The 26,822-nt window shown below is 37.8% G+C and overlaps 1 protein-coding gene across 1 annotated transcript; it reads left to right on the forward strand.

Moving 5' to 3' along the window:
* The first annotated feature begins 1,564 nt into the window (after positions 1 to 1,564).
* LOC115452427 (DNA-binding protein RFX2) lies at positions 1,565 to 26,745 on the forward strand. Its single transcript, XM_037443174.1, is given in 17 exon segments — positions 1,565 to 1,604; positions 3,254 to 3,342; positions 3,847 to 3,948; positions 7,804 to 7,894; positions 8,799 to 8,867; positions 12,678 to 12,762; positions 14,285 to 14,402; positions 14,869 to 14,977; positions 15,258 to 15,508; positions 15,758 to 15,957; positions 16,419 to 16,512; positions 16,515 to 16,679; positions 16,919 to 17,110; positions 17,321 to 17,431; positions 18,537 to 18,772; positions 18,951 to 19,080; positions 19,364 to 26,745. Coding segments are annotated over 17 exon segments (2,220 nt in total). The 3' UTR covers positions 19,502 to 26,745.
* Positions 26,746 to 26,822: the final 77 nt, after the last annotated feature.

Genomic DNA, 26,822 nt, shown 5'->3' on the forward strand with positions numbered 1-26,822 from the left:
TGTTTGAATTATGGAAACAAACTTAAGAGTTACAATTGAAAATGTTATAATAACAGACTTGTGCATTAACCGCTCAAATGCGAATACGGATGAAAATGTTTCAAATTCCTTTAATTTTACTGAAATGAAGTACTTTGAAGGTATGCTTGTCACATAAATAATTTAATCAATAAAACAAGGTAGTTCTAGATAGGTATATCCAAAAGCTAATTGGGATATATATAGTAAACCAACGCGCGACATATGTATTATACTCCTACTTATAAGTTTCAGTTATTTACTTTTAGATACTAACTGCTTATCAAGATGTTTATTACTTATAGTTTAAATTTGATAATATTCCATTGCATTTTTCAACTTGCACAAATAAGCAAATTATAATTTTATCGACTAACCAGTAAAGGAATTTAACATCACTAGCTCTTATTTGGCCCGGGTGTCCGTAGCCTAGGAAACGGGTGTAGCTACGGAACAACAACATTGATAAGTCATTTTCTTATCGGGTTACATAAAAATTATACAATAAAATATTATAATATACATGAAAAATATAAGAAATCGTTCAAAATATTCATTCACTTCGAATATATTTGCAAAATTGGTGTGAAACAATGGAAATTTTGACAGTTCGAATTAAAGCTGGCAGGTTGGTAAAGTGTATTTTTATATGAATTATTCTAGAAATAATTTAGTATACCGTTCGGATCACGTAGACAATAATGTAAGACATATTGTATAATGTGATACGTGTGACGCGCGCGGCGGCAATGCTCTCGAATGAGCTCCCCTCGATCCCGATTTGGTATCAAGTTTATCAGGGAGGCCGAGGCAGGAGGGAGCGACGGCGGCGCCGGCTGGCACGGCACGCGGCGCGACAATTTACCTGTGAAAGTATGAGAGGGAATGAGGAGGCCGCCTGTGTATTCGACACGCAGTAAAAATAGGCACAAATGATATGAATCACCTCCCACAGCCTTCTGTCTACTGTAGCATTATTATTTGAGCCAGAATTAATCTGAAAATGCCACGAAAAATAAATACGTTTGAAACACACAAACAAAAAATATTATGTGTATAAAATTATAAATAATTTTAAAAAATAGGTACATATTGAACATGAGAAGGGGTAAGTTGAAAACATCCTATAACATTTTAAATATATAACAATACAAAGAGATAATTTGTATAACTGATAATAACCCACACAATATCAGATTCAATATAACAAATCCACAGGCCACCTCTCAACAAGTACACACTCATCAAATACTGATAAAATAGATGAAACACTCATATTGATGGAGCAGTAACAACACCGTTACCTAATTCCAATAACATGTAATTGTAATAACAGTATTGTTCAGCCATGTGTGACGGGCAGGTGGTGGCGACGAAGCATAACAAAGCACCTGCCTGCACCCCCACACACACACCACACCACACTCTAACAACTGTCAAACTGTCTCACCTAGATACCGTTGTTAGATCAATAACACCCAGTGTCAGTCACAATAAATACTGTGCTTTTAAATTTTCATATTAAATAACAGTGTTTTTCACAAATATGTCGCAGATGGGATTTGAAAATGTGTTCTATTTGGAAAGTGAGTGTTGTACTTAGGTGTTGAGAGTGAAGGTGCGGAGGGAAGGATGAGGTGTTGCCTGGATACGCTCCGAGGGCCATCTCCACCCGCGCTCCCGGCAGATCAATAACATCTCTATCACCCGGGGATGGAGTTATGCAATTTACTTCAGACACAATTCTTTATTTTTGTTTAATATGCATGCTATGTTGTTTTTGAATTTAAAATTTACTAAAATAATATCTGATACAGATTCATGGAATAATAAGGTGTAATATTTAGTTTTAATTTGTAATGTGTTTGGTTGGTTTCACATTTAGCTTTGTCAATACTATTTCATTTTGATTATTAGTTTTCTCCTTTTTTGATGATCTTACATAACAAGTGCATGTCACTGTTTATTTTAAATGATGTTACATTATAATTGTCATTCTCTGTAGGGTTTCATTAAACAGGTAACTATAGGGGTGGCTTTTGCCTTTCTAATTGCTATATTGAAGGTGGATTAAAAAAGACCCTACCTTGATGTTATTCAGGCTAATGGAAAATTGAGAATGAGTATTATACTCATTATATAAGTAACCCCAATGATCTAGTGGTGTACTAATTGTATGAAACTGAGGGGCTTGGGTTCGATACCTGGTCGGGTTGTCAAAATTTGTATGAGTTTTCGGGGATTTGTGACCTATATGGCGATTTACGCCTATACTGAACTATTGATTTAGTAAATTAGTGGAGGTACCCATGTTTTTGTTATAATTCATACGAGGTAACGGTAGGTATGTACGTACTATATACTTTGACCATTTATTTATTTTGAAATGCATTCCATTAAAATAGCGTAATATTTATCGAACGATTGCCGACTTATGACCGGGAATTTAAATTTTAAATGAAAAACTGTGTTTATTCAATATACCTACTTTATTTGTAATTCCAGTTATTGCTTCTGGCAATATGACTTTATTGCTAATTGTTTTGTAAGATCGAAGCCTTGATACGGTTTTTGATCGGTTTCTACCTTATAGCAACTGCAGGTGTGTCGCCCCAGACAGTGTGATGCAGTTTTGAAGCAATTGGAGATTTAACGCATGACTATGCTGTACAGGATATACTTGTATTGATTATCATATTAAAATACTCTGCTGTCTAAAACTCCAATAAAAAGTGTACACTAATTAAGGGGTACCTACCTAGTTACGATCGCGGACGTCGCTTCACAATATGCGCAGTAGAGCAATAAGATCGTCCCACTTGCTGTCATCATGTCCGTTTGCAATTTCTACACATCTTATGCTCATGTTTTCATACTTTTTAGAACGTTCTTTACGTAAAAAAAATGTCATGCTGATTCATTACGGGCATTGTAGAAAGTATTTCAATTTCTGGTTAAATTATTATCTTAAAAAATTCAGCTTCGTTCAGTCTATTTATATGTGGATATTCTACAAAGAAAGAAGTTAATCAAAACCAAAATCTAGTACATACTTTTGATTCGTATAAGGACTTTTTTAAGATTTTTCAGTAATATTAGGGATACTTAGTTGAAAAACGGGTGGATATTTGTATTGATTGAATTTATTACTTTACTGATCATGGCGCAGTCGTTACAGCTATGTGGTATTACTCTAAACGGTATTTATCTATTTATTGTGATTATGCTATTCCAGACTTTGAGTGCGCTGGCGACGAGGTGCTGGTGGAGTCGTCGCCGCCCGCCTCGCCCGACATGGCGGCGCAACTCGCTGCGCCCGCACAGGTTTGCACTCTTATTTAATACAATACGTAATAGGTTTTCAATATTTCATCAAAAGCTGTTAGTTATTGATCTGGTGACCCGACTTTAGACTAAACGGCCATCAATTTCTTTCAATTCTGTAGTACGTAATTAAACATGCAATTACGAAACGGGCACACCTCATGAATACAATATCTAGATCAATATCGAGAAATGTATAAGTATATATTAACAAATAGCAATAAAACTTCTGTAACTTTTTATTGATAATTGAACCCAAATTCTATACCAAAAATAAATCAATTTTTTTACACTACTTTAGAAAATGTCCATTTCCTAAACTTTTTACATTTTCGGACATGTGCCCTTTCCGAAATCGCATATTCAATTATATTCCGAGAATATAAGTAAATTGTCAATTATTTGTTTTAGCGTATATTTTTGTTTATTGTTACCACATGGAATTTTCGTTGAACAACCGTTGCAACTAATGAACCCTGAACATTCATAAATTTGTGTGCGCAGGGGGACGGCGCGGGCGGTGACGCTTCCCCGTCGGCCGTGCGCGACCTCATCGTCATACCGGAGATATCCAACTCCATGCACCTGCAGCACGCCATACAACAGGTATGTTACATAATCACACTGACAATGGATGTTTGTTTGGTGATAAGATATTTGTATCCGTCCGGATACCGACCAGCGTACACAAGGTGTAAAACTCGACATAGTGGCCGACGTGTGTCGCGTTCTGGGATGAGCCTGTGTATATCCGGTTTCGAACAGACTGACATTACTCGACTGACGTTGTACGCCCATCTCTCGTCTATTGATTCTCTATCTGAACGACACTTTGCTTACAATTAGGTGTAATGTAATTTTGCTATGCCCGTATCAAAGGAGGTTTCTTATAGGAGTTTGTCGGGAGTAGTCAGCAGTAGGCATAGATGAGTATTTCTAAGGGAGGGGGCTCGGTGGCCCGTGCCCATCATAGAACTATGCGCTATCACTACAGTATATTCAAGCTCATTTACTACTACAAATTATTAAAACCACCAAAATAGTCTACGACTCGGGCCCTCCCCTGGATGATAACCATAGGTTCATACATATCACTGTATGTAGTGTTGCCCAAATGCAAGAACAAGACGAGACTTAGCCAGTCTTGGTCTTGGTCTTGCGCCAATACACCTGATCTTGGTCTTGGTCTTGGTCTTGCGCTCCCAGTCTTGGTCTTGGTCTTGGTCTTGCAGCAAGTGTCTTGCAAGTCTTGCAATTACCTATTAGTCTATTACTATTTATTAAAGTTTACTTTAAATCTTAGAAAAACGTATTAGAATTGGAACATTGTGAGCTTGAATTAACATAGCCATAGTAAAGATCAAGCAGATTAATAAATAACTGAAGATTTGATAAGAAATTCGAAAAATCAACTGACCTATATGTCGTTTTCCATGGAAGTAACTGTTTCTTAATAAACATTTATGATTTATAAGCTTACATTTGCCAAAACATGTAAAAAAACAAATTAATAGGGTACCGGACTCATTTTTGTTCTTTACTTTTATCAAATATTTACATAATATAAATTATAACACAGAAAGAATTATTAAAATCCGGTAAAAAATCAACAAGTTGCAAGTGTTTCAATTTCGGTAGAAGGGGTAAGTAACAAGAAACAGAAAAGAGGCGCAATATCCACGTGTGACGTAATCGGGCATTACGACGCGTGCGAAAGAAAGAGATGAAGCGATATCCCCACATCGCGCCCACTTTTACACATTACAATATTTTAAATATGAATTACTCGCTCATTTTTTAACCAATTTTTTTGCAGTTTTCGCAGGAGTGCTTCTTTTTCGTATTATTAACCATTACATATAGAATAATGTGCAAAATCAAGCATAGGCCGGTCCCCTATTACAATAACTTGACTGTATTTTAAAGAACAATACTTATCTGTCTAGAAAGAGATTGAACCTTCAACTTATAAGAAATTTAATAAAAGAGTTTTACGATTTATCATTGTATCCCAAAGTAAAAATGAAAAATTATTATTAATATTTCCCAATTGGGACCCGAGTGGGGCCAAAGTGGGAAATCCCAAAGTAAAAATGAAAAATTATTGTTAACATTTCCTAATTGGGGCTTGAGTGGGATTTAAGTGGGAAATCCCAACGTTGAAATAGTAAATTATTGCTAATAGTTCCGCTTGAATAAATCTAACTAAGATAAACGAAAAACAGAAACAAATATTAAACATTTAACCGCAATATTAGTAATATCATCTAGTTGATTCGATGTACATCAAATAAAGCGACGAATGTAATATTCCCGCTTGGACCAGTGGTAACGTGAACGACTGATGATCAAGAGGACCCGAGTTCGAGCCCAACTGACGACAAGGATGCATTCAACCAATAGTTCACTTTCTAATCGAAATATAAAGTTATAGTACCATCAGAGTCCGTAATTCAAAATTATTTTTGATTTTTGAAATTTTAGATTTTTTATAAATTTAGATTGGGATCTGATGGGGATTTTCCCAATTGGGCCCCATTTGGGATTTTCCCAATGGGGGCCCATTTGGGATTTCCCAATGGGGGCCCAAGAGGGCTTTGCGTGACATCCCAAAGTGGGCCCCAAGAGGGAAGCCCAAGAGGGGCCCCATTGGTCGCACTTTTAAATTTCTAGTCGGGCTATCCTTACCATTTTATCCCAATCATAATACTACTTGCGTGATCAGTATAATGTATTCATTTTCATTCTAAGCACTCTGAAACTTATTTATTCTTTGGAACACCTGTAGGTACTCTTAAAATTCGAAATTATTTTGCATGAGTATACCTACGCCCTATGGCGGCAATCAAATAGTGTCAAATGTTATGATTTCGGCGTGGCGGCAACGATTGTTTTAGATTTCAAAAGAAGCCGCCGGCGCGTGTATCATAACCATGTACTTCCGAAAAGCGGCAAATTTCTTTGAGAAGTAAGTACAAAACCTTTGATGCCGCATTATCAAAGTGCCGATGGTTAAAACATAGCTATGCATGCACTCAGTTTGATTTTAATAGATATTTTTTATTCGCTATGTTTTTGGTATTAGTCTTAATGCGCATAGGTCCTGTTTTTAATATTCTTTTATACAGTTTTTTGCGTCTCATAGAATTCCTAAGCGTACCTACCTATACACCGAACTGTTACACCTAACTACTCAGTGAAATAGCGCTAAGTCCTAGCTGCAAGACGCAAGAGTCTTGCAGGCTACGTCTTGTTCTTGCTCAAGTCTTGCACGGTCAGTCTTGGTCTTGGTCTTGCTAAAAATACGCGGTCTTGTTCTTGGTCTTGGTCTTGCAAAAACGCAAGAACAAGACCAAGACTGCAAGACCAAGACTGAATTTGGGCAACACTAACTGTATGTAACGAGCCTGCTCGCCCTGTAGCTATCTGCATTGTAGAACACTGTTCACAAGGACGAATTGAAATTCATTATATTATGAAAACATATGATTTCTGAAGGTGACAAGTGCGGTGTGGTGGAGACTAGCGTTTTAATGAAAATTCTGGATGGTGCTGCTACTACAAACGGAATTATCAGATGAATTGTATCATCTTTCAATATGTTCCTCCATTCCAATTAGATATTTTACGTTTTTTTATTAAAAACAACAAATAATTCTAATTAGATACTACAGAAAACTAATTGGATTTATTATGTAAATAGTTTATTAACTTAGAAAGTAAGTTTATTTATCAAACTATAGTAATAAAGGTAATAATAAATGATATTATGTACTATTCCCCTATCTCGTGCGATGCGGGTACATCACCTTTTCGCCCACCTTAAACACGCAAGCCGCGTGACTCGATGCATTTTAAAATTCTTGTCAAATATAAAGTAAAAGGCAATAGAATTCTAAATATTCGCGTATGATACATTGTTGAATCTTGAGTCAAAATTAAACGGTAAAATGGCGAAAAAAATTCGTTTAGTTGTATTTCAACATTAAAATCTCTTTTGTTCTAATTTAAAATAAGCTACAGTATGTTAATTTTGTTATATTATGAAATTATATAATTATCTCTCACCAATCGATGCTCTACCTGGACTCCATTCTATCCATCACATACTTACCATCAGGTGTAGCGGGCTAACTTATCCGTTGATACCAGTGTTAATAGGTACCTATTCTGCCGTGCTAAGCGCAAAAGCGGTATGTCAGGGAAAGCATATTTCGAGATAATCGCAGTTTTGTATGTAATAATGAGATAGAGAAACTATTTTAAGGATTTTTTGAACAAGTTCTAAACAAGATATCATTATTTAGATGAGTTCATTGGATGGGTATTTTTTTAAGGTATCTGACGACATAAAAATGAAGTTTTTGTTTTTTTTTGACATATCGCTTTTGAACTTAGCACGGCAGTATTAAAATCTAAAAACCACAATTCCTCTATAAAATGCGGGCTTGGTGTCGGCAGGTGTCCAGCTCCGTGGTGGACGTGAACGGCGACAGCTCCGGCAACTCCAGCCCCTCGGCCGACGCGCAACACACCTACATCACCGTCGCAAGTGAGTGACGCAGTATACACTCGCATATACAGCTTGTTGTTAAATAGCGTACAATGTTTTATTGAGCTTTGTAATGCAATATAATATAATATCTATACATAGTTTGTTAACTAATAGTGTAAAATATTTTAATGGAGATAGACAGCAAATACCTTTTATCACTTGCTAAAGAAACTGTAAAGTATGATAACGAATTCTATTTACGCATATTATGCAAGATTTTAATGCCATTTAAAAAAAATACGTCTTCAAATATTGTATATGGCTTCAGTATTAATATTTCCACACTAAACCAATCTTGTTAAGATACGGTAGTCGGTCAAATGGCGCTATCGCTCTTGGACTTGTTTAGGAATGCCATGTAACATGACTGTTGAGGAGTTTCTTATAGTTTTATAAAATAATTTGGATTAGTTTCATTCTATAAATGGACCAATTAGGAGTTGCTAACATTAAGGATTTAATAAAAAAAATAATTGTTTAACACTTACGACATTTTGCACTATTTCTGGAACACTCTGTATGTGGAGAAGATGAGAGAATTTCAAAATATAGATTTTTGCATGAATTATATTCATATTTCTGATTATTTTTTTCTGTACAAGCTTTTTGATATTATGTAGCAAATATTGTAGGGCACTTTTATGATATAGTTTTAAATAAATTGTCACACGGCTGGATTTATCAATTGATGTTAAACTTTAATGATAAGTTTCTTTTTATTATTTTTAGTTGGAGAGGATGTATTTTTCAATTAGTTAATTATAATGTTCATCTGACTAATTTCCCAGCCGTGTCGCAAGAATAAGAACAGTTTGTTTTATTTTGTTTTGTATCGTATTTGTCGCGCATGTGAGTAGCACATTATGATTGATTTGCACATTGTTTTGTCGGCCGTGTGTAGTGCAGGGCTCGTGGTGCTCCGACGCGCCCGCGACACGGATCAAGAACGAGCACCTCAGCGACCACGAAAGCAAGTTTACATTTACATTTTTATAACACGCTTTATATTATGTTGGTAACGATGTGAATCAAGTTGTTTTCAGTGGTATTTTTTGCAGTAATTGTTTGGCTTATTAGCGAGTTTTTTTTTTAAATTGTACAAACCCAAAATGTTTGTCACATATATAGAAATAACTTGTTTCACTATTTCGGCTATGTTAAATATTCCTTGGTATTTCAAATGGAATTTGGATACTCAGAAGCAGATTCAGAAATGCTTTTGCTTGCTATATTAAAAATAAGTTTAATTATGGCATTTACTAATTTACCCAAGTATCTGTCGCAGTCGTACTGTTTCTCAGAGCTATAATAACCAAACAAACAAAAATATCTATCAAAACCTTTTATGTTTCATAAGCATGTACTTATAAAAATACTAACATCAAAGTAATAGCAATATCAAAAATCGAGGCACAACACAATACCCATTCATAAAGAATTCTTTGATGCAATGACCAAATAGAATACAGCAGACGAACCCGTGACGTTTGATCGGATTATCCCGCACCTGTCCGACAGATACGCACCCCAGCGACTAGTTGTAGTGCCCGGCTTTGCTCGATGGTAGCGGGAAGGGTTTTACCGATGGTAGACAATAGATTGAATGGAATGAATGACTATCTTTTTCATCAATCATGAGTCATGACAGTTTTATCGAATACCGAGTAAGCTATAGTTACTAGATAACATCTACTATATGTGATATTATAGTATAGGATGAGATAGTACTCCAAAGGAAAGGAGTAGGACCCTCTAATGGGAAATAGCTTTTCCAAAAAAGGGAATAGATATGAGGTGAGTAAATAAGAATAAGAAAGAACAGAACTAAGAAGTACTTTAATAATTTTAGGAGGACGGGAGTAGGCATAGAGCTTACAGAGAAAAAAAAATTATATGTGCGACAGTTTGGTCTCACTAATTGGGTAAAAAGAATGGGAGTTATGCATAATATTTCATTATCGAAATGATGGTTTCAACTTGCTCATAGCTGTATTGGTATAAAATGCTATGATTTGCAGTTGTTTATATGCACATATAATTCGGGTTCGTTACGATAATAAGCGGTAATTAGAGATTTCTAGACGGGAGTATCAAAATCGGAAATAATGCACTACATCATCTATTACCGTGTCGAAAAAATGCAATTAATCGGTAACATTTAAGCGCAGGTGGACTACATAATTAATGGGCTTCTCTAAATATACAAGCAAAATACACCTTCAGCCGACATTGCCCCATCAAATTAAAAGTTTCGATTGCAGCGAAAGTTCCCCATGGCGTCGAATCTGATACTCGAAATAAGTAATACGGGATAATTGCGAAATGCCCCAAAGGATTATCTACCTGAGCGATCATCAATGGGGCGGTTGTTATGGGGTAGATGATCCCCATTGTCACCGCCGTGTTACCCCGCACCTGTGCTACCTTTGATTGGACGCGTGCCGGACGCGTGCGCATCTTCATGACGCACGATGGGGTATCTTGATATTAAATTTTGATTTTATACTGAGCTGGGGTGTTTGGTTTTTTTTTTAATGATTGTTATGTTAATGAAATAATATCAGTTGTAATGCTACGTTGATACAAATAAGCTTTATTTTACGAAAATGTGAATTATTAAGCTACTTCCGAGAGCGATTAAATATTGTAATTTATGATTGTTTAAGTAGTTTAGTTTCTGCACACCAAAACTCGGTACGGCACTCGTAGAGTTTGTAAAGAAAACTCGCTGAGTTTGCGGAAATATGTAATACTAAAAAAATACGACGAAAATATGGTTGTTGGTGGTTGGATGAGTACTCTCGGTGGTAATGTTAAATATAAAAATCCAGTAACTCTATTTAAATGTTCATTATGTCTATTAAATATGTACTAGATGGCGCTGATTATCGAGATGTGCAAGGTACAAATATCTTTTTTTTTATAATGTGGAGGGTTATTAGATAACCTCGTGTGAATTAACATTATCGGACTGTCTCTCCTTGATGTATTCAAAAATCTTGTACTCAATGAGCCGACATAAAGAACTTGCGACAAATCGCATGAATAAAGAACTGTTGAAATATTATCGCTAGTTCCATCTGGAAGTTCTTGCGCAATATATTGCTGCAAGAACTTGTTAGTCTTAACTTAGCTTTATAATAACTTTTATTGGCACCTATTTTGTAATATTCCTGGCTGGTTCTATTCGACATGCCGCTCGTCAAGTTCGCGCCGCCTCCTTGCCCCGTGTCGGCCGATATTCCTACCTTTCGTTTTATGTACAGTGTGCGAGAGGAATTTTTCCTTTGCTTTCATCTCGTTTCATTTTTTTTTACTTCTTTTGGGATATGCAATATTTCATTTTTCGGTACATAATGTTTGCTAATCTTGTTTAGTAACGGATTGTCTTTTTTTTGTCTTTGGCTTCGATCCTATATCCATAATTTCATACGATTGTTGACTGAAAGATTTAGGAAATCTTTGCAGTTAAGTATATATAAAAGAAGGGACTCATGGACATCTGGCCTAGATCAGTCCAGTCCAGTCCATGATGGTCAAATTATTGTTGGATTGCCCATAAATATTGCACAAGAATTGTGTTTATTGACCTTTGAGGAATTTAAAGAGTAGCAGGATGAAGGAAGCTAGCAATTGAATCGATCCCAATTAATAAGGTTTATTACGAAAAAATATAAATTTGAAAAATACACGCATAATAAAATGTTGTAAATTACAAAAATGCAATATAAATTTTGTAATTTCGACCTCGCAAATATGAATCGATATTCGACGCCCAGACGGCAAAGTCAACAGACATTGATACGATTTCGCAAAGCGCCAATTAAATCTACGTGCAATACAAATCGGGACAAAACGCAGCGAATCCATAACAAAGGGGGAAGTTGTCTATTATATCCTTATGTATCAATTACACCGGCCAAAATAACAGGTGGGGCGTGCGGGAGAGGGATAGAGAGTGCGAGCGAGACGGATGTATCGAGTACAGCCAGGTAATTGTGAGGTTCTGGGAAGCGGTCCGGAGGCGGCACTCGGACGAGTTGCCTGGGAGATTTGGTGCGAAATGGAGGTGCCGAGATACCGCTCGTATTACCCCTGTGAGTGTAGTGATACGATCAGTCATTGTTTAGAGCAGGTGTTAACACGTCCAGTTTTTAAATTTAGAATTTAATTATTTTTTTAAAATATAGGCAGCATTAAAATCTTAGGTAGAGTATTTATTAGGCCTTCGTGATTACTTTTTTAAACGGCGATTTTTTTGACTAATTGTAAACATTTACTAATTTCTAATCATATTTTATTAATTAGTTAATTGTATATTTTTATCGACTAACATTCTTTAAATCTTATTAGAATCTTACAGGGTTACACCTTGTTTTACTTACATACATAAAGCTTTATTTTTAATAACTTAAAATATTTGTCTTGGTGTCGGTTTAATAATATCGATATAATATTTTTTATGAAATGTTTTGCTTGAGTTAACTTATAATCTCTATTTAATATCTGATGTGGTAATCTAAGGCTGGGCAATAAAAAATATTTTTGCCTAACAGTTACATCTTTTAATTATAAGCTTAATTAGCTTATTGACAAACAATATTTTGGTTTATAAAAAATGCATTTCTTTTTTGTTATATTTCTTACACAATTACATAATCCTATAGCATGGTTATCTACAGGTTGCGGGTTTACAACAATTATGGGAACATTTATGTTGTCTCTTCAGAATTCGATTACAATCTTAACCATAAATAATAATGTAGTTTTTGTGTTGCAGGCGAAGGCGGTACCGGTGTCAACTACCACGTGCAGTATGTTACCGAGCCGCAGGAGATATACACCCAAGGTCACCAAACCACTATGTAAGAAAAAAAAAATCTATTTTTTTTTTGGGATTCCTTGTTGTCCATTTGGAGATTTTTACTGTTATAGGCATTTTTTCTGTTTTAAAGTACTTTTTAATTTTATTTGACTTTTAACCGGCAGATATGGTTACTTATAGGAAGAAAACGTATTTATTGGGAAAAATTTAAAGCGAGATATCAAATTGTATTGGATATCAATTATTGACCTTGGAAATATGTGTTAAGGCTGTATCTGCAATTTCATAATATCTCTTTCCTTTTTTCTCCTTGCGAAGACGGAAGAAACAGCAGATTGATTTAAATTTCTAAGCACAAAAAAAAACAGTTTAAATTTTGGGTGTAGAAACTATTTTAAGCCTAATACAAATGCATTCTTATTTATTACTTTGCAATCTCAGCTCACTCCAATCTGGAAATCCAAGACTTTGAGTTATTTCATTGCGTCTATCTTGTGTTTCTCTTTTGAATGACTATTTTATATTTACTTAAAAATACAGAAAAGGTTTTTTTATACTTCTGGCCAAATTCTCCACCTATTAATATGTGATTAGCTTATCAATTTGAAAAAGTAGATCAATTATTATCTTTTCAGAAATGCAGTTATAATATTTATAATACAGAGTATTGCTATAGGAACTAGTTATATGTATGCGTTTGTAACAGCGCGATCCGCCATTTTGTGTGACGCCACGCGAGCTCACGCCCGCTTCCCGAATTATTACGTATCGTTTCGATTGGCTTACACATATATAAGTAATACTGTTGTCAATTTACAAAGTATTTTACAATTCATGTAGCTACATAAAAAAGTATTAATGACTTGTATTTTGTGTCAAGTGTTTATTAATATATTACAGAGTTTGAAAGTGTTTGCGTAAAATGTTTTTTGTTGCATATATCACTCGTGATCCGCTGTTATATTCTGTATTTTCCAGGAATGCTGTCAATTATGAGTTAGGCTATTTGTTATAACTGGGTTTAGTTTGGTGGTGGCTGAAGTCCTTAGTAATTAATATAAGCCAAAATTACTTAATAATTGTTGATAAGAAGGAAACGGACGTCCAAGTACATTTTCCGACGGATGGTCAATCACGTCCATACTAAAGAGAGCTATAGTCGTATGGCGCGATGTCGCCAGTTTGTTTCTCGCGTGGTGGTTAAAACACTGTTTATCATGATTCTTTTGGAATTATGGGGTTGGCAGTGGGGATCATTAACGTCAGGTTCACCTGTTCGTTTTTTGACTTATATATAAAAAAGAGCCGTGGCTTTAGTAGTTTTGTCGGTAAGATCGTAAAACAGATTTTCCAAGGCATCGCGCGAGGCACCTGTAAACTTAAAGCTCCAGGCGGTGGTCCGTTTTAGCTCTTTCCTGCCGTCTCTGACAGTAGGGTCACTTTGTCGTGTCCATATATATAACGGAAAGAAATGAATGATCACTTTTTTCCACTAAAGTACCCAAATTACATAATGATCAACTGTGGACAAGCAAGATTGTCAGTGTACATTGTCGCCGCAGGGAGACGCTGCGCTCGTACCCGGTGTACGGCGTGGCGACGGTGGGCGCGGAGGGGTCCTCCGGCGACAACGGCTGGGGCGGCGCCTCCAACGCAGAGTACGCCGCTTATGGGGTCGTCGTGAGTGCACTACTTTATGTTGTGTCTTAGAATTGATGTGGGCTACAATAATAATAGTTAACGATCATTTTAGTTAAAACGACAAAATTTGGTAGGTAGCGGCGTGGCTGTTGTCGTTGTTAATACTGTTTCTCTGTCATGACTATAATGTATGCCGTTCGTTTCGCTGATTTCATAATCAATGCCATTACATATTAGTATGGCCTTACTTAATACATTTTAGCTGTTGATTAAATACTTTAATACGAGCGACATAGATTGAGATACTATACTTACATCAATGCAGTGTGAATTTAATAAAAAAGCAATGATCTACTAGTAATGTACACTGGCGACACCCTGAATGTCTGTCTATTAATATGTTTGGCTACTATACAAGTCATAATTTGTATATACCATCGACTGCCGCGGGGCGAGGCGTCTCGCCGGCTGACAAGGTGTGTGAGTGTTGTGTGTGGCGGCGCAGGTGGCGGGGGACGAGGCGGAGGCGCCGGCGTCGCCCGCCACGCCGCAGCCGCCGCGCATGCCGCCCGCCACCGTGCAGTGGCTGCTCGACCACTACGAGACCGCGGAGGGTAACCACTTCTCCTCATACATTTAGTACTTGCCATAAATTATCACCCTGACAGGTATACTATGTTATGAAGAAAGTACTTCATTAATGACCCATACAATTTGTTATTTTTTAATTCGAAGTTTTTAAGCATTATAGCTTTGAGTGCTGTGATGTCTTAATCAAATATTATTTAGCTTGGATTTTATATATTTAGTTTTTTAAGACGTATGTATGTAAAACTATATGACATTTAAAAATCAATAATAATTTTGTCATCAATCTCCGCCACATCATATCAGGCGTGTCCCTCCCTCGCTCGACGCTGTACTCTCACTACCTGCGTCACTGCGCGGCGCACCGGCTGGAGCCGGTGAACGCGGCGTCGTTCGGCAAGCTGATCCGCTCGGTGTTCGTGGGGCTGCGCACGCGCCGGCTCGGCACGCGCGGCAACTCCAAGTACCACTACTACGGCATACGCGCCAAGCCCACCGCCAACAACGACGTGCACCACGACGCGCACGACGATAAGACGGATGTGCTCGATGCGCAGGTACACAACTTTATATTAGTTTTTTATAGGAGCTTAGAACACTAAACATACTGACTTGATTATAAATGGTGATAAACATTAGGAATTTGGTACGAGGAAAGCGTGAGGTGTGAAGGGGCAAGGATATCATTTTTGTTGAAGAATATTTATTTTGAAAATGTTAGATTTTAGCAGTATTGTGACAAAATGATTAACTTGGAAGTAGTTAAGTTTGTCTATTTGAAGTTGAAATGAGTGTCGGTCCCGCAGGAGGGCCGGTCTCGTTCGAGCGAGCGCGAGGCGGCGTCGAGCCCGGCCAGCAGCGGCGGCGGCGGCGGCGGCGCGGGCGGCGGCGCGTACCGCCAGTACCTGGGCGCCGCCGCGCCGCCCGACCCGCCCGACCTGCTGGCGCGCGACCTGCCGCCCGACGTGCCGCCCGCCGCGCTGCACGCGCTGCGCCGCCACCACCGGTAACCACACGCTGTCATGTCATCAATACTAACGGTTCACTATCAATAGCACTATACGAGTTTCATACGTTTTGACTTAATTACAAATTTTAAAATTGTACAGGATGTAAAGGAATCATTTTCGAAAACGAAGATAGGTGGAAATATTAGTGGGTATAGATATGCTTCCGAGCAAACAAAAAATGTCGTGGGAGAGAAACATTGTTTCCTAAGTATTTTTTTACGCCCTGTATAGTGGCAAACATTTTGACGATGGTACGTAGTTTTAACTAATGATGCTAAATTATTTTGAGTACTTATTTATGATTCGGCGGTACGATCGTGAACCTAATCTGTTCATAATGGTGAGTTCTGTATAACTTGGTACAAGTGGAGTTATATAATATGTCTAATATCATGAAGTGACGATCGTTCGATATATAAGTATACGCAATAGAAGAATAATATACTGACATGTGCAGCGAGCACGGCGCGGCGTTCCTGGAGGCGGTGGGCGCGCTGGACACGGCGGGCGTGGAGCGGGCGCGGCGCGCGTTCTGGCGCGGCGGCGGCGGCGCGGGCGGGGGGGAGGGGCGACGCTCTGCCGCCGCGTGCTGTGGCGGCTGGCGGCGCGGCGCGACGTGGCGCGGTGGCTGCGCGCCGCCGACCTGCAGCTGCACCAGCGCGCCGTCGACCTGCTGCTGCCCGACGTGCTGCGCCCCATCCCGCCGCATCTCACGCAGGTTACCCGACACTACTAGAATAGTGTCGTATACCGTATTCATATTCAATTATATATTTATTCATTCATAAAATCTCAACCAAATGTATATCAATAGGCTCAGATGTATATATGTAATACACTTTATACATAAGGTATACAGGTGAACTCAGTGGCATTGACATTCTTTCCTAGTTGACTTTAAGGTAGTAGTGTAGAGATAGCGAAGGCAGGTGTATATTTATGTATGGTGTGTGTCAGGCGATCCGCAACTTCGCGAAGAGCGTGGAGGCGGCGGTGTGCGGGGGTGCGAGCGGGGTGCCGGCGGCGAGCGCGCGCGCGCAGGCGGCGGCGGCGGGCGCGCTGGCGGCGGCGCTGCGGCGCTACACCTCGCTCAACCACCTCGCGCAGGCCGCGCGCGCCGTGCTCACCAACCACCACCAGATACACCAGGTGCACACAGGGCACTACACCTGCAACACCACACACTATACTATCATCACGAAATGTTGACAAACAGTGGACGACAGCTAGTTGTCACATTTCAGTTACAAAAACTTGCCATTAATAAAAAAAATACTACGGTAAAATTTATTCCCAAGCATATAGAATAAAAAATGTTACTTCTAAAATATTAGATGTTTATTCTCTTTCTATGTTTAGATGTTGGCAGATCTGAACCGCGTGGACTTCAGAGTGGTTCGAGAGCAAGCGGCGTGGGCGTGCTCGTGCGGCAGCGCGTCCACTGCGCAGAGACTTGAGGCAGACTTTAAGGTGGGATAAGTAATTGTATATTGTTGTTGTTTCAACTTGATAATTTTAACATTAGTAACGCTACAGTTATTCTTGGGATCGATAGTAAATAAATGTAAAGAAACGATAAAGTTCTATCTTAAACGACTCAAATTCAGGTCAGCTCAACCCTTTGTTCGATTTTCACATGACGCAAACTGTGGGGCGTAGGATCGGCACAGAACGCCTTTCCGTCCCCACAATGTGTGCTGGATTGCGTGAAGGGAGGTGGCAATGCCAATTAATAAGGCCCGGGAGGTTTTTAAGCTTATATTCACTTAATTCACACACGTAAAAACAATACAAAGTTCCGGCGAACACACTGTAGCGGCGTACGTTTCGCAGTGCAGCGTGAGCGGTGCGGCATGCACGTCGCTCTCTCCCTTTTCTGCACTGGCTGGAACACTTCAGGGCTTCTTGTTTTTCTTCCTTTTCTTGAGCTGATTTGTACTGGACCGAACCGAACTGATTGGAACACACTGAATGCCAAAATTGCACTCACTTATATATGACCCGGCTATCCCGTAGGGAGAGCCGCCAAAAATAGAGCCTTTTGCAGCCTCATTTTCACTTCCTAGCTCTTACTTTTTCACAATTAAAAGTTGGACCTCTTGAGTCCCCTATACGAAAGTTACACTGTTTTATAGGCAAATCAAATACCTATAACTACGCATAAAAATAATATGCCTATGTGCGATACAAGAAAAGTTACATTAACAAAACACAAGAAAATTAAATTAATCGACGCACAAATGCCTTAAAAACGCTATTTACTATGATACGAATTTATATACAATGTCCCTGTTTATGACATGGGGTAGGCAAAAGCTAAAACTATATCTATGTAAAGTTCCTACACTGTCACTTTAATATCTCGGTCGTGAGATCGCTTTATAACATACCACTAAAAAACAGTCACACACACGTGCGCGGGCGCATTGTCCGTCCCTCTCTGGGTGTGTCGTTTCGCTCGACACACCTACTGCGCATGCGTGAGTGCGCTGTCTCTTTCTTTAATATGTGCGTCCTGCACACAAACATCAGTTTGGTGTATAGAATATGATTGTGTTGTTGTATGTGTGCGCAGGCGACGCTAGGTCGCGGCGCGTCGCTGGAGCAGTGGGCGAGCTGGCTGGACGCGTGCGTGCGCGCCGCGCTGGCGCCGCACGAGCGCGCCGAGCACGAGCCCGAGCTCGCCGAGCACGCCGAGCGCGCCGAGCGCGCCGAGCACGCCGAGCACGCCGGCTACACGGCGCGCGCCCGCCGCCTGCTGCTCGACTGGTCCTTCTACTCCTCGCTCGTCATACGCGAACTCACGCTCCGGTACACAAAACAAACAAAAACAATTTTACTCGCTTTCACATTAACTTCATATTAACATAACGTATAAAACTCTGAGACTCCTGCAGTATCTGCATTTTACCCGTGGGTTCCTGTAACGTAATGATAATATAACTAGTTGAAGTGATGCCCGTGTAAATGTTATAATGTTGTGTGTCAGGTCTGCGGCGTCGTTCGGCTCGTTCCACCTGATCCGGCTGCTGTACGACGAGTACGTGTCGTACCTGATCGAGCGGCGCGTGGCGGCGCACAAGCGCGTGCCGCCCATCGCCGTCATGCACCGCGTGCTGGTCTGTACACACACGCACACACTTACACGAACGTACACGTACACAAAAACACGCATACATGCCTGCATACTCATGTTCGTATGCTTGGTCGATTTTATATGGTGTCTGATACCTCAATTTTACGGGGGTTGTTTAATAGTAAACTATTATTGATTACTCTAATATCATCTGAATAATTCAAATTACGCTGTCTCGGGAAAGTTGACCTAAAAAACTGGAGCCATTATAAAAAAATGAAGTAGGAAAAATTACTTGATTCAATATCATTCAATTGCTACTGCAGGAGGAAGACGACGATCTGTCTGAGGACAACATGCGCGCCGACGTGGAGGAGGAGGAGGGGGAGTGGGATTGGGAGGACGAGGAGGAAGACGACGACGACCCGATCGAGTGCAAGAAGTCCAAAATGCACTGCGAGTGATCAGCTAGTCAAGCCACGCTTACACCGAGCACGTACTACATGCAGGTATGACGTCACACATGCTGCAATCTAGAAGTCCAAGAAACATTGCGAGTGAACCGCCCAGTAACGCCGCGTTCATACTACACGTACTTGCACGCAAGTATGACGTCACATGTGTATGTTAGTACCAAACAAACTACACGTTACTCTTGCGGGTTGCAGGGTAAGCTTTTCTACTAATCGAGCTGCAGACAACTTGCGCTATAGAAATGTGGCTTTAGTGCCAAATATGTGGTCGCTACAGCCGATAGCGAGAAGACGGAATCACGCGCCGGTCTCCAGACACTAGACTCAAGCTAATATCCGTAGTCATCGTTCGAGTAGATACAAATACTAATTAATTTATCTGCCCCGTTTTTAAAAAAAACAGCTAAACATATTATATAGGTAATATATGTTGCTTTTTGGAAAAATTGTATCCAATAGAAATTATATATTATAATAGTTTAATTTGCTGTATATTTAAATGACAAGTCGAAACCGCACGCATTATAGCAACTACTTGAGGAAGTCCAAAGACCACAGTAGATAATTTTTAAAATATTTTCCTTCATGGTGTCCATTATAGTACGTAAGTATACACTGTCTTTAGAGTAAACTGAAGTTAGTCGGAATAGGCGTCGTAAAGTGTCAAATGACTAACTTCGGTCTACATGAATTAATGTGTGGGTTATACGTACAATGGAATAAGAGCTATTTCCAATTGCTCCATTTTATATATATGTCGATTAAAATGTACCATTTTATAGTTAGGTTTCAAATTTCTGAATGTGCTGAGGGATGGTACATTAGAGTCATAACAGTGCAAGCTAAGGTAGTGCGAACTCACTACGGAAAATGTATTTTATAACCATATTAGATTATAAATAAAGTTAAGATTGTCGCACTTGAAAATAAGAAATATTTAAATTATATGATAGATGGGTATATAATATTGAAATTTTAGGATGAGTCCGTAAATTCAACCTTGAAAATGATTGTGAACGAACAACAATTTGTAATCTTTTTAAAAATACTATTTCAAAACAGAACAATGTTTAGAAAAACAACTTGAAGTTTCATTCGACTAATTCGAAGTTGGTTCTATACATCTTCAACCTTACAAATAATTGCAGTGGTCATATTTAGACACTGAATCATATTGTCTTTTTATAATACAACATCGCATTATAGAATTTTTGTACGTTCGATTGGCTTCACGCCAGGCACGTACTCAGAATTTGAAATATGGGAATAAAAATTCAGAAAATGTCCTCTGCAAATTCTAGTGATTTATCTAAAGTGATTAAACTACCAGATAATTTTAACATAAGTGTGACAACATATAGTAACAGAACTATAATCTACATAATACATTGGTAAGACTAGTTACGTAGTAATAAACTAATTGTTGTTACTTTAGTTTTATACGTATTGCGTACAGGATATAATATTCATATCGGAGTATATGTGTAGAAATTTTCAGTTTTAATATAAGATATTTCATACTAATTTTATATATTTAAATAACTGGACCATGGTATCAAAATATACAGACAAATATAATTGGTACCAATAAAATAGATCATAAAATGTAGCATACTGTCCACTCTTAATAATACCAAGCTAATAGTTTTAATTATATGGTTGTACACTTTTGTCGTTAAATTTTGTCATCAATGAATCACTAATTGGGATGCATTAAGATAGTCGTAGGTTTCGAGTTTAGGTCAGTCTATTCTATTCGTGCGTGAGTTTACATTCGCCGGTAGTTTGCAATTTCGTCATAGACAAGCGTACGATAAATATTACAATAAATCTTATATTCCATTATTATATTGTAAAAATATATTTTTATGTATAAATGTTGTGTCCAGCCGCGTATTCGGTGTTTAAATAAGTTAGGATATACGATAATTACAAATAACTTCATGTGCCTAGATAAGTTAATGATGTATTTATTTGTGTTTCATGGGGGGTCACGTCCCCTCCATGTTTCAGTGGAGACGTGTTTGGACACATTTAAAAATTGCCAGTGTTTTTAGATTACAAATATTTTTATGACCCTCCTTTCTGATATGTAGATATTGCAGCTTTTGTTTCATTAGAATTATTTTAATGATTTTTTTTATGAAAATATCCACATAAAAATATTCCCCTCGCCAATAAACTATATTGATCAGTGTTTGCAACTAAATTAGTTTTTGTCACATCTCCCACTTCAAAGAGTTTGAGAATAAAAGTGACCATAGATTTATTAAGTTCACCATTGATTAAAGCAGTTTATTGGTTTACGGGTTATGTTTAAGAGAAATTATTTATTTGGTGTTAAAATTTTGCCACCACAATGCTTTTATCTTGCAAATACGCAGCGGCCAGTGGCGGTTCAGCTATTTAAATAAAACAATAACTACAAAGTGATAGGATGCTGAAGGTTTAATAAGCTATGTCACATTTCACTATTCATGTTCCTTCTCCATAATGTCAAATTACACTCACACATACAAATTACCTTTAGTGTTTATAGGAGGTGGAAACCAAATACCTATTACAATAAAATTCACACATTAACATATCTTACTCTTTACACTATAGTCCAGAATATATAAAATATAGTTGCTCTATTCTTAACTGGTTGATCCTGATCCGCCACTGGCACCTCGTTATGTATAGAATATCTAAGTTATTGTATATCTAAATACACCAAAGAATGTATTTTTGTGACATCTCGTTCCTAATACGAGGATATAATGAATATACTTATATAATTTATCTAGAATATTATTTCTACCTCCGGGTTTACCAGATACTATTATGCAGCCATTTTGCATTTGCTTTCTTTTTAAACACGTCTAGATACATCGACATTTTGTAATGTTTAGAATTAGTTATCTCGAGTGCGTGTACTGCATCATCTGCATAGGATTTATTTGTTAGTTTTTATGGGAATCTACTAATCACTACGATCAGTGAATTTTGCTAACCTTGTGTGTGTGGATATATCGGCTTACAATAATTGTAGTGGGGAATGTAATTTTTTTTACAAGAATTCCAATTCCTATAAAAAGTGTGAATTCAGTAGTCGGCTAGCAATTATTAGTAGGACATTTTTCTCTACTTTTCACCAGCGAATGTGCTTCTAGACGTGTTTATAACCATATTGTTTACCATCAGTAGTTAGAATCAACTGTAATCATGTTTTTTGTATAATGACCACAACTTAGAACCGTTGAAAAATACGTAAGCTACACAATATGGCCGCACAAGGGGAAAGGCCGCGTAATTTTTAAATCCTGGAATAAGACTTTACTGGACCTTATGTGCATTTGATGTATTTTATTCAAAGGTTCTTGTGACAGTCCTGTAGAGTGCATTTTTAAATTATGTTTAAGTAAGAATTTTATCGAGGTTTTTAGCGTTTCTTGATTTACGCGGTTTTTTCGTGCACGGCTTGTAGTCGCCTTAGTGACGTGAATGTTACCCGACGGCCTAAGTCACCACACTCAGCGCTGTAAGTAGGGCATTAGCGCATAATATTTGTTTAGAGAAAAAGTTTTCACCATGGATCGGTAGTATTTGTCTGGTGAGACGAAGAAATTTACCTAAGCGGTTGATGATTTTAGTCAACTGCGACTCCTTCGATTGTTGAGATCAGAATTGTCTTGCGGCGATTCAGTATCGATTGACGTTTCATTTGACAAGAGTGCGGCGAGGTCCTGATTGTGATTTTTTAGGTTGTTGACAGTGGGGGGTCTGCGCCCCTATTGCTAGACCCTAATTACGGCGCTGATCACTTTTCATAATAATAAAGTATGTTGTAATGTTATTGTAATTTAGTAAACAGTATTTTGTGATTGTATAATATTTGCCAAACAACGTGACATATTGTAATTTGACCCTGTGCTGGTACCTACGTGTCTTCTGGTCAGAGGCTCTTATTTAACCTCTTTTGCTGAAAAATATAGACTGAATTTCCAGCTGTTTTTGTCTCTTTTAGGGCGGCTAAGTGGAGATTACTGCCGAAACCGACCCTTCGCAGTTTTTATGGTCCTTATAGCCTGACCAGGAAAATAATAATCTTTGGAGCCGCCACTTTGAACGTTTTGTTTTAAAGTTAACGTTGTCATAGTAAAAAATCCTGGTCAGGCTATAATTTAGGTTCAGAATCCCATCAATAGGTATGAATGCAGTAAGTGCTGGGGCGCTTTGATGTTGAACCGAGCTCTTTAAATTTTAACTTTTCTTTAAGTAATTGTCACGTCGTTTGGCACAACTGCTGGTTGTGTTACGGAATAAATAGGGTATACAGGAGTTGTGAATGATTTTTCTGACGTTGTACGTGCTGCGCAAATAGTGACGTTTAAATACATGATTTAATTTAATTCACATTATGTATACTTATTGTGTGTCAAAATGAATGACTACAAAATGAATTACGTAGCAAAGTTTGGGAGAGATCATCGAAAGTAAACGCTGCAGTTGTTAAGAAAAGAATAAGGAAAGAAGTTCAAATTATTTAGCTATTTGCGTTGCGTGTACAATATTATGTCGGTATGTAAAACATTACTATAAAGGCGTATATTGTTCAATATAATATGACAATAGTTCAACGTACGGACAACAAAATATGTGTACGATTAGTCGGAGTTTGTTCAACAGTGCCTACAGAATATTTATTTTGTTAGTGATTAAACAGTTAGATATTTCACACCAATGCCTTCTTATAGACGAGTGTTATTTTATCAGATGGAAATGTTTATTTATATTTTTGCATCGATAAGTGGAATTGCACTAGTGTTGTAGTTTAAGATTTGCTCGTGAAGTCGAGGCGGGGGCGAGAATGCAAACAGACGCAAATAACTAGAATTGAGTTTTGAAATAATGTCGTTTGACACTGCGCCCGCGCATCTTTCCTTATCAATGCAAAATGAATTCCCTTTGGAATTTTTGTAACGCACAAACTTCAAGAGTTGCATGCTATTTTTTTACTGTGCGAAGAAGATAGAAAAGGTGCGCCTGCGTCTCGACCGTGCTTCGACTCGATGTGTAAACGACTAGCTCATACTACATACATGCGTTTAGTGACGAGCCGATATGGAGTTAATATAGTTTTTTTGTAAATATTAAATGTACGTAATGAGTGTCCCACAGCCTAGTTAATGCGCTTTATAGAACAATTTACTTTTACCTACAGATGTAGAGAAGCGATATCTTGTTGATAATGATTTTGTTGCTTGTTTTGCAATACGCGAGTATGTTTGAATGTATGGAGACAATGGCGTACCCAAGTGCACTAATCATTGATTTTATGTCCCTACAATAAAATAAGAATCAATAGTGTCGATCTATCTATGTTGTTCTCTTTTTAAGGGAAATCAAACAGTTTCATATTGACTTCCTAATTTGTACCTCCTATATAACAAGAAGATCTTATAAAAAAAAAACAGATAGATAACTAACGGAATAGTCCCTTTTCTACATCAAAAATTCTATTAAGTTGGGTACGTCTTTGAAAATCAATTATGTTTTCCTATTTTTGCCACGTGCGTGGCCAAACGGTTGTTCATGTATTTTGGTATAGTTATCGTAATTATTATAGTAACTTAGCGAATACGTATAATTATTGTGACTAATTTTAAGGGCTTAATTATTTTATTTTAGCTTTGGTCGCTGAATATTGCGAATCCCACTATTACGACAGTTTTTTTATAGACTATATTGGTGGCGATTAGGGTTGTCAATACGATAAAATACGTTAATGACAATGGTCATATAAAGACTAGCCCTGTATTCGTATTGCTGTTGGTAGTGGTAATTTACCCAACATTTGCAGAGCTCTCTTTCTATGATATGAAAACGTCAAGGGCTATCCTCAAACTTAATCACAATTGTCTCGTACGACGATCACAATCTTAATTTTTGATCCAACCCCAAGAATAAACTAATCAAAATAAGGCATTTATAAGTGAGTAAAAAACTTTGTTCTGATTGGTTCATTTTCGCGATGGATTGAAAAGTCTTTGTATTCAAAGGGATTTCTGTAATAACGATTTTAAACTTGATCATATCCAGGATATCCATGTCCGGTGTACGATGTTCTAACTAACCTCATTAGTTTAGTTAGAACAGCGTAGTAATGAGACATCACAGCGATAATCATCCTCATAACGTTATTAAGTTGGCAACCCTGGTCGCAATCTACAAAAATACAAACGTGCCTACATTACATACGGTCTTTAGAATTGGTCACACTTAAAAAGTCATTGAGCATAAGTTTATTATATATTTAATAGTATATTAAATAAAATTGATGTTTACTTTAATGAATTCACAAAATTTGGCGTCGATCAAAATTTAAGTGGTACCTAGATGTTAGTTTAACACGCGCGAGCTTAAATTTTGTACCAAAATAAATATTGTTTCATTATCAGATGTTTAAAATTGTGCAACGAATTGTAAGTGGACTGCGCTTCTGTGTATTTTGAAAAATTACATTATGCCGTGTGCAAAATCAAAACGCGCACTTATGCATATTTGCAAAATAATAGCACCTATGTCTTGCTATGTCTATCCATGTCATATAAAGATGGACGTTATCGGTATTTAGCATTGTGTTTATTTATGGTCAGTGTTCAGGTGACGGATGCCTACTTTTCTTTGTACTGTAGAAAAGTGATTGAAGATTTTTTTATCAAATCCCATTTTAAGAATCCAATATTACTATAGTGTTTGAAAGTTTTCATTTGATTTGTTTTGTCCAATACTATCCAAGGCCGTGTTGTTAAACCAACCGCATCCTTGAGTAATGTCTTAATATACTAAACTTGAACTGTTATTTGAGCGTCTCTTAGCGTAGTCAGCGCTGCTGTGTCTCAATATATCATTTGAGATGTTAGTTAAATAGTGACGCTCTTGAGATGCTGTCTTTAACTTGGCAGCGACTTGGCTGATAGCGCACTTCAGAGCGAAACTAAGTTGCGTCTAGTACGGCCTGAGAAGCTCTTCACATTGAAACAAATAGTATATTTTACATCATAGTAAAAATATCATTGCCCAGCACTAGTCATTGGGCACAGGGCAGGACCGCAGTCCACTCAACTAAGGATGACATTGTTAGCAAGTAAGGAACGTGTATAATTGTTGTACGGATCGGAAGACTTGTCGGTTAGTTCGTACGATGTTGAGACGGTATGTGTCTGAGAATAAAGCTAGTCATGTGTTTAGATTTGTGTTTTATTTGTCTTTTTCCTTGCCTTTTTTACTTTGAGTTAGGTGAACCGTAAAGTTATCAGTTATAGTT

This window comes from Manduca sexta, chromosome 26 (genome assembly GCF_014839805.1).
Source record: "Manduca sexta isolate Smith_Timp_Sample1 chromosome 26, JHU_Msex_v1.0, whole genome shotgun sequence".
NCBI lineage: Eukaryota > Metazoa > Arthropoda > Insecta > Lepidoptera > Sphingidae > Manduca > Manduca sexta.